Below are 9,544 nucleotides of genomic sequence, written 5' to 3' on the forward strand. Positions count from 1 at the left end.
CCTCCATTTGTATAGTTTGAACTCCAGCTCAGGACTGGGCAGGACCCCTGGATCGTTAAACACAACTTTTTTTTTTTTCTCTTAAAACTATTCCTACTTGGAAAGCTGCTCCTGACGCTTGCTGCTTTGGTAGCTAACAACTTTGAATTACAAGTGTTGTCTCTGGCTTTCCCTCCTCAGTATTTACCCTTCCAATACGAATATGAAGGAGAAGTCTCTCCTATGTTTCATGTTAGGAAAGTAAAGGAACAGAATTCCAAGTTTTCATTTTGTGAGACAATTTCTCTCAACTTGATTTCGCTTGGCTTTCCACAAAGACAGGCAGACTTGTAAATAATAGCCCCTGTAAAGCAAGGCCCTAGTGTAATTGTTTTTTCCTGTTGAAATTCTCTTCTTACACTGCCATGGATTACAGTCCCTGTGACCAACAAATAAGTCCAAGCCTTTCTTCTTGATTATCTTTGATTCACATGCTGCTAATCTTATTTAACCCCAAATATGCTATAAGGTGCTTAGCTTGCACTTAGCTGGCACTTCCCTGAAAACATGAAGGTGTTTTCACGTTCAAAACGGTGCACGTTCTGCCACTTCAGTTCTCAAGATCATTTAGGAGATCTAATCTGTTTTCATATTGACCAGAGATCCTGATTTTGTTAGTCCTTGTACAAAACTGGTTTTGTGGAAGAACCACATACTAAGTAGCCTTTCTCCAGACTCACGCTTTATCTTTTCATGTGACTTCTCCTAATTCAGCTTCTCCATCTAAACTTCCCATTTAGCATGTTGTCACACTGACAGAGGTCCAGAAAACAGCATCTTGTCTACAAAGAAAAACTGAACAGTTTCACTAAAGAGAGAGAAGATTAACTTGGATTGATGTACTTCTGAGTAAATCCAAGTCTTGTTTTGTCTCACATTCCCTCATCCCCTGCGATATGTGTTAGTCTTGCCCTCTGTAGAGGTCTGAGGGTTGTCCAGGTCTTCTGCCTTTTGCTAATGAACCACGACATCAGCCTTGGCTAACCCCAGCCGGCAACTGAGCACCACCCAGCCGCTCGCTCGCTCCCCCCTGGTGGGACGGGGGAGAGAATCAGAAGAGTAAAAGTGAGAAAACCCGTGGGTTGAGATAAAGACAGTTTAATAGGTCAAGCAAAAGCCGTGCACGCAAGCAAAGGAAAACAGGGAACTCATTCACCACTTCCCACCAGCAGGCAGGTGTCCAGCCATCTCCAGGAAAGCAGGGCTCCAGCACGTGTAACAGTGGCTTGGGAAGACAAAACACCATCACTCTGAACATCTCCCCCTTCCCTCTTCTTCCCCCCAGCTGTATATGCTGAGCGTGACACCATATGGCATGGGATATCCCTTTGGTCAGCTGGGGGGGGGCAGCTGGCCCGGCTGTGTCCCCTCCCAACTCCTTGTGCACCCCCAGCCTGCTCGCTGGTGGGGTGGGGTGAGGAGCAGAAAAGCCCTTGGCTCTGCCTCAGCACTGCTCAGCAAGAACTAAAACATCCCTGAATTATCACCACTGTTTCCAGCACAAACCCAAAGCGTAGCCCCATACCAGCTCCTACAAAGAAAATTAACTGTATCCCAGCCAAAACCAGCACAGCTGTTGAAATGGCATCTCCCCGGTTTCAGTACCTTCCAAGTTCTTGATTTTTATGGGGTATTTCCAGACTGAGTATAACGAAGTATTTTAATTTTGTACGTGCATTCTAACTCCTCTTAGCCTTGGCGGGATCTTCCCCTCTTATTCTGATAATCCTACTTGCCGAATGTTTAAATCATGAGCATTAATTCTGGGGGGATTTTTAATCTCAATTTTCCATATACATTTTTTCCTTCCCCACCTTTTATATTCATAAAGGTTTAAAACCCCCTTTTTTTCATGTGTTGGTTTGGTTTGGTGTTTTTTATGTTTGTTTGTTTGGGTTTGTTTTTTGTTTGTTTTTCCCTTAGTGAGACTTAACTCTGCGTAAAGGTTCTTGTTCTGCTTCTAGTTACGATGGCTCTGCCAGAAAAGTTAATCAGTCCCTCGGGATTGGCTGTGGTGAAGTAAAAATCTGTGGCCTTTTTTGAGGACTGAAGTTAAGGTATTTGGAGTGAAAGTTGATCTATTGCATAGCTTAAGCTAAGCTGATGACCTAGAAAAAAAATCACATGAGCAAATGGAGGGGGATTGGAGCGTGGTTTAGTTAGCCCTGAAGAGGTGCAGGTTCTGTGGAGGAGCCTATATGGTCTTTTGTGGCACAAACATGACTTCTTTGTTACAGCAGTTTGTTATAACAGTATCTCTTTTTAAATATCAGCTAATTTACCTGTCCCCAATGGTGAGGAGTAATTTGTGGATTGCGTATGGATGAACAGTACACAGCCCTGCGGGACACAGCTGATGGACCATATTGCTTTATGGTGGAAATCCACTTATTTTTCTTTTCTATACATTGCTTCTTAGAAGCCACATGTTTTGAAACGCACTTCTAAGATGCATCAACAGAAGCTTCAAATAGCGGGTTAAATTAGGTTTTCTAAAACTTCGGAGCTCTTGCTTTACCACAAGCCCTAGCCAACTTGTGCTGCAACTTTTGTATGGTTTCTAGAGACACAGAGTGGAACCTCTGTGGGACAGGGATATAAGCCTTAATATAATGAACTGTCAAAGATCTGTGAAATCTCTTTAATCTACTGCCAAAATTGCTGAAGTCCTGTGTCCTTGGTTCTGCCAAGAACACGGTAGGCAATGTTTTTCTTCTTCCACAGCACTGCTGTTGGATTTTGTGTTGTCAGAACTGACTAATAAACGGAGTATAATGGTGTCAGTGAGCCCTGGCAAAGACCTTAACAGATAACCCGCAGGCTACAGCCCATCTGCCAGCATAAAAAAAAAAAAAAAAAAGAGGCCAGCTGGTGACCTGTTCTCTTGCTTTTTAGACTCGGACCCCACGGTGTCAGTGCAGCTGAAGTGCTGTGCGCTGCGTCTCGGGCGAGTTGCAGTTGATGGGGTAGGCTCCCCTTCCCAGCAGTCTGCAGGTTAGCTGCAGAGGCTCGTTTGCAGGTGGCACTAGCACCGAGCTGCCGGGAGACTGGCACGTCCGTGGCTGGTGCCCAGGCGGAGAAGGAGAAAGGAAGGTCTCCGGGTGCTTCCCTTGGTGCTGTGCTATCCCTCTGCGGTGAGCTGGAGCCCTGCTGCCTGTAGCTGCTGTGGGGCAGACCTTGCCTATAATAGGAAACGGATTAATTCAGTCTTCCCAGTTCAGTGCTTGAGCCAGTGGAGCCCTGGTACTGACCTGTCTTCATTGATGCGTGCTCTTAGTTGAGCTGCTAGCTTTAGTTAGGGTCGTGCGTGTCTCGTTTAAGATGCTTAATGTGGTTTTCTTTTTTGTTTGTTTTAAAATTGTTTCTGTAGAGCATGAAGACTTTTTAACAGTAGCGGAGTCTCTGAAGAAAGAGTTTGACAGCCCAGAAACTTCAGACTTAAAGTTCCGTGTGGATGGCAAGTACATCCATGTCCACAAAGCTGTGCTGAAAATCAGGTAGTGGTCACGTTTCGCAGCTCTTGTTTCTATAGAATAACTTCTTAGTATCACATCTAAGGGGGGGGGTGGGGAAGGAAGGGCTAGGGAGGGGTCCCTAAACCTGTAGTATATAGCATCTGTGTATCCCTAATCACTTTAAATGAAGCGACTGTAAAAAGAGTTGAATCAACCTCTGTCCTAAAATGGTCTGTATTCAGTTTTCCCTAAGCCTATTTGTTGTTCCCAGGATAATAAATTCCGTTAAGTTGGTCTGATTGCAATGTACACACAGATGTTTCTACAGCATAGCTCAAATAAGAGTTTTATCTTGCTGTGCAAGTGGAACAGCGCCCACAGTGTGAGGAATCATAAGGTGGCCCGCTGGCTGCGATGGGGCAAGGTAAAATATTTGTCAGTCGTGCAGAGTGCCCCAAGTACTTATTTCGGGGGGGCTGTGATGTAACATCCATGTGTTTGTATAACAGTGTTCCAGCTGCTGTCTTTGTCTCTTAGGTGTGAACACTTCAGAACCATGTTCCAGTCATACTGGAATGAGGATATGAAGGAAGTGATAGAAGTAGACCAATTTTCTTATCCTGTGTATCGTGCCTTTCTTGAGTACTTGTATACAGACAGTGTTGACCTTCCGCCTGAAGATGCAATAGGTATTGCTTACGGTCTGATTGTGTTAGGAAGCAGCATCCAGAGAAAACGAGACGGGGGATGCAGAATAAATGTATCAATAGGGGTTGCTAGTCCAGCCCGTGATGCGTTTCACCGGTGATTAAGCAAGCTGTCTTTAAAGGGCTGTTGTAGCCAACTTACCGCAGCAAAAGTAGTGCGTATTTAGAAATAAACTATGAGCAGTTTTGTCAAGGTTGGGAGAGGAACTTCCTCTGGGTTAACATCCTTGCGTGCTTTTTAAATCGAGTCAGTTATTGTTTAGGATAGTATCAAAGAGAATCTCAGCAGCTCTAAAACAGGAGAAGCTCGGCCGGCAGAGCGGAGAGCAAGCCGTAATTCAAGCACAGGTTTCTCAAACGGCAGCTCTTGGCCCGTGTTGTGGGCGCCTGTTCTGCGACAGGTTCCACCCTCACAAGCGGCGAGGTGCGCAGATCGGCGGAACAGCTTGCGCGCTCACAGAGATGACCAGGATTGGGGGGGGAGGTAGTAAAAGGCCTCTCATCCTGCAAAATGGTAAAATAGCTTTTCTCTGGCTAGGGACCTCCTCGCAAAAAGCGTGTGGTAGAGAGCACTGCGTACAGAGCGCGCGCGCAGTCTGTGCCCCAGGAGCCTGAACTGCTGCTGGAAGATCAGAGGCCGTTACGGCGGACTAATACGATGGTGTTTTAATTGCAGGGCTTTTGGATTTGGCTACTTCGTACTGTGAAAACAGACTGAAAAAACTGTGTCAGCACATTATCAAGCGAGGAATTACTGTGGAAAATGCATTTTCGTTGCTCTCTGCTGCGGTCAGATACGATGCAGAGGTAAACGCCTAAACTTCAATCTCTTAAATAGGTGGCTGCTTTCTGACTTAAACTATGGAGACAAGCAGCCAAGTTAGGTTTCCGTATAAGCTCTCTCTCACTAGCAGGTAATACTATTTGCCATTTTTAGAATTTGAGAGCGTTGGACTTGAAAACTGTATTTGCCATGAGAGAGAGATCTTTTTCCTTTATTTTTTTTTTTTTTCTCCTCATAAATCAGTACTGGGAAGGTGAACCTGTACACAGATTATCTAAAGATGACTGAAATCCCAGGCTGAGACTTGGCACCTGTAAATGTTTGCATTGCTTCATTTCATGGGGAAAGATTCTGAGGCTGTGCCAAGCTTCATGAATTGCTGTTTTGGGCCGGGGGGGGGGGAAGAAAACGAACAAAAATTTTCTGAGTATGACAACACTAACTCTTGAGCGAGGGGAGGGTTTAACCACAAAAGAAACCCCATAACATTACGGAAAGCAGTCTTGCAAGCCTTCAGTTCCTTATTTGTGAGATTGTATGTTGTGTGTGATGTCATATGGTGGTAGGTTGGGGGGTTTTTTGATTGGTAGGGTGGGTTTTTTTTTATTGTTTTTTATTTGTCAGTCTACAGTAAAATACACTTTTAAGTCTTCACAGTATGCTAATGAAATGGCAGGATAAAAACCGCTGTGTGGGCCTGGTAAACGTTGAAGACAGGGAAACATTGTGTGAAAAGGGGAGAAGGCTCGTGAAAGGCTGCTGGGTGGCCAACAGGCTGCTTGGTGAGCTCATCAGGCAGTGTTCCTGGGCTGGCCTCAGCTGGCTGCGTCCAATCACGTTTGCAACTTCCACCACCCGTTAGTTTTTAACTTGCTGCTGAAGCTTATAAAGCAGTTTTGGCACTCGGTAAATCAACTCGCTGCCTCTTCTTGAACTTCATGTCCAGCAACTGGGGCGCAGATGCCCGACCTTAGAGCCTTGTGTCGCGTCGCTTGTTTGATACACCTTACCCAAAGTACTAGTGTCTGATCTGTGGTTTCAGCTCTTCTGTGAGTAGCAATTTCTTTGGTGGGAGTTCACGGAAAATAGGAAGACTTCCATATTTTAGCCTTAAAAGATCGCTCACAGGATGGATCTTCGGTCTGCTTGTAAAGGGTAGGAGTCACCCGGGTAGGAGGTGTTGGCTGTACCTCGCTAGCTGGATGAAGTCAGAAATGAAGGTAGAACCGTAGGCTTGAACGCTACATCAGGGAGATAATGGGTGACCCTGAGAGGTTGGGTTTTGGTTAAAAGTGGGTTTTACATGCAGTAGTGCTTGCTCGAAGTGGCTCGAGTGAGGTACTTCGCTCGAGGGGCTGCGCGTCTGGAAGGCGACAGTTAAAAAAGCAGCCGCTTCACTAATTTGAAATCCCTCCATGAGCTCTCCCGTGTTTTCTTCTGGTGCCTGACTGACGTGGTTAGAATCAGGCCAGGTCTGGCTTTTTCTCGTAGCTTTTAAAATAATCTTTGGATGAACTTTGTGCCTTTGTTCACTTAAGTCTGTAGTAAGTACAGTTTGCTGGGAGCGCATGCATCTGCAAATGACATTCAGCCCTTTTTTATGCAGAACTTTGAATTTTCCAAAGCTACTTACTAATACTACAGCATTTCTGTTTATTGTATGCTTCTGTTGCATTGACTTGGAATATGTGTTTTTTTTTTTTTTTTTTTGTTTCGTTTTTAAATAAAGCAGTGCAAAATATTGTAATGTGTACGATGTAATTTTGTTTGAAATGCTAGTTCATTCTGTGACTTAAAAAAAAAAAAAAAAAAAAAGGCAAACCATCAGTGTTCAGTTCTAATAAGCTTGTCTTTTTTCATTGCACAGATGCCACACAAGTCAAGATCTACAGCTTCAGAATGCCTGGTTTTAGGCCAGGATGTATTTTTATATTATTGTTGTGTCAAGAACTCTCAGTGGCACACAGTTGCTCTGGTTGTCAGCATTGACCTTAAGTGAAAACATGAATATTAATCAGTCTTTCAAACCCCACGTGGCTTCGAGCTCTGCAAATTTGTTCTGCCTTACTGCAGCACCCGGTCTGCTGAGCAGCTGAGGGAAGGGTGTGTTCTCACCTATAAAGTACCAGTTCTACAAACTTGTAAGATAATAAACAAATTAGAGCAGGGTGGGGAGTTGCTGTTCTGTAAGGGCTGCAGCATCTTCCTTACCGAAGCTTAGATCTGCCCCGCGCAGCGGAGATTTCCTCCTCTTTGAGTTGGAAACAAATAATCTGAGTGGGAAGCGTTCTGTGGTCAACCTTATATTGACAACGACTGTGTCTTGTTTGGTTTTTTGTTGTTTTTTTTTTTTTTTTTTTTTTTTGTTAGACATCTGACATCATGGGGGGGGGGCAATGGTGGTCGTGAGGCTTTTCTCATCGTTAAACGCGAGGCACTGCCGAGTAGACTCAAATATCCCGAGTCGGCTTCCTGCAGGAATTGCTGTGCTGTATTGTGCCACAGTATTTCTGTTGTATCATTTTTGGGACGTGTGTGTGTGTGTGTGTGTGTGTGTGTGAAATAATTTGTAACACGAGCCCGTTTCTAATGCACAGACAGGCTTTCTGCCTAAACCTGGCTTTAAAACTACCCGGTTAGTAGGCGCCTGCGGTGAGCCAGGTGACGCGTGGCTTCAAGGCTCTAGTTAAGCCCTTAACTAAGCTGGGAGTCAAGCAGCCTCGTGTATAGATTGGAGTTTATATTAGGGAACAAAAGAGCTGAATTTTCTTCATCTACAGTCTTGGTTCTATGGCCTTACCCCAAGATCCCCCATTTGTATTGGGTTTTAATAGTTGTCAGTGAACGCAGGAGAAACGCTTCAAGTGGGAAAACTTCTAAAGGAGATCTACATAGCTCAGAAAAGCTGACTTCTGTGCGATACAGCGAGAACAAAATTATGGTTACTAATCCCCCTGTAATGGTTACAGGGGTAGAATTATTATTTTCTATTGCATTTACATAGCGACTGTGTGGGGGAAAACCACTGAGAGCCACTGGGTTAACGCGCTTGTCTGATTCTCTGCAAAAATAAAGCTTATAGAGGCACTTGTGCCTGAATGTGATTTTTTTCTGGGATGGAAGCAAAGATAAGTTGATTTCTTTTTCTGTTTTGTTTTTTGTTTTGTTTTGTTTTTTCCCTGTTTAGGACTTAGAGGAATTCTGCTTTAAGTTTTGTGTCAATCATTTGACCGAAGTGACGCAAACTACAGCATTTTGGCAAATGGACGGTCCCCTGCTAAAGGAATTCATTGCTAAAGCCAGTAAATGCGGAGCCTTTAAGAACTGAAGTGAGGCTGTAAGTTCTGGGTGTCTGTGGGGTTGTTTTTTTGTTTTGTTTTTTTTTTTGCAGTTAGAACGGGATGTCCGAACCGTACGGCCAAAGCGAGCGTTGCCGGGTCTCTTGTAGCGGACGACAGGAAAGGCCACAGTGAAAACACGCCTTTTCTGTAAACTGTTGGAAAAAAAAAACCAAAACGTCAAGCAAAACATTCACTTGCATTGAACGAGCCCGGGTGGTGGAACCAGCTCAAGATCTCAATGGGGAGCAGCCGCTGTTAAGGACTGCCCCCTCCAGCCCAGGCACCGCCCGTTCGGATTCTCAGTTTCCTTTTTGGGGCCGGAGAACAGGCTGACCCGAGGCACCGGGCGGTGTCACTGAGATCACGGGCTCCCTGGGATTACAGAGAAGCAAATGGCACGGATCTCTCTTCCTGCACTTGCACGACTGTGAACGAATTTGCTGTTTGCCGCGTGGAATTAACCAACTGCTTAGAAAAGAGCGCAGAAATAATATATCCTCAAGGCCCACGCAAGGAGCTTTGAAGAAAGGGGTAACTAGCGAATCTGATTGGAAGTAAATCTCTACATTTGGGTATACCTTGTTCTAAGTTGTCACGTGTACTTCGTGTAACCTGTTCAAGCAATGTTTATAATGGTTAGTGGAAAAAAATTCCCTCTTTGGTGACTTCAGATTTACCCTGGCTCCTTTGGAGGGGAAGGGATACGCTCTCTGGAATTGGGGGGGTTTGCATTTAAGTGTTGTATAAATTTAAACTACATGTAATAAAACTCACTTTTTTTTTTTTTTTTTTTTTTTACCTGTTCACTGGCAAACTTCTTTGAACTTTGAAGAAAATTACAAGCTTTTTGCATTCCATATAGCAGAGAAATTGCTTTTTTTTTAAAAAAAAAGAAGCAAAAAAAAAAAAAGCCAGAACCAAACCAGCCCCACAGACTGTATGACTGGGTTTTGCTGATTTCACTGTGCTTGACAAACACCCGTGATCTCAATTTCTGAAAACAGTTATTTGTAGAGACTAATGGAGACCCCAGTGATTACAATTTATGGATCTGCTTTTTTTTTTTTTTTTTTCTCCACTAACCAGTCCATGTGTGACCGTAACCTTACAGCAGGTACGGAGGGACATACACACCTACTGGTTTTACCGGGTGCTTTTAAGGCGTTGCACCTGCACCAACCACGGGGTGAAGCAGAGAACCTGGAAGTTCAGGTTAAC

General features: G+C 44.3%; 1 protein-coding gene across 4 annotated transcripts in view; it reads left to right on the forward strand.

The window, feature by feature from the left end:
- Window positions 1-9,544, forward strand: part of RCBTB1 (RCC1 and BTB domain containing protein 1) — a 33,409-nt gene that overhangs the window by 17,049 nt on the left and 6,816 nt on the right. For 2 of the 4 annotated variants that reach the window (XM_033006682.2, XM_033006683.2), the window contains exons 9-12: window positions 3,410-3,536; window positions 4,032-4,183; window positions 4,878-5,008; window positions 8,173-8,322. In XM_033006682.2, coding sequence (XP_032862573.2) covers window positions 3,410-3,536; window positions 4,032-4,183; window positions 4,878-5,008; window positions 8,173-8,313 — 551 coding nt within the window. In that variant the 3' untranslated portion in view covers window positions 8,314-8,322. Of the gene's footprint in view, window positions 1-3,409; window positions 3,537-4,031; window positions 4,184-4,877; window positions 5,009-8,172; window positions 9,209-9,544 lie in introns of those variants that run through there. The other 2 variants (XM_033006684.2, XM_033006685.2) reach the window with 2 other exon arrangements.

This window comes from Tyto alba, unplaced genomic scaffold (genome assembly GCF_018691265.1).
Source record: "Tyto alba isolate M040663 unplaced genomic scaffold, T.alba_DEE_v4.0 Super-Scaffold_45, whole genome shotgun sequence".
In the NCBI taxonomy this organism is placed as follows: Eukaryota; Metazoa; Chordata; class Aves; order Strigiformes; family Tytonidae; genus Tyto; species Tyto alba.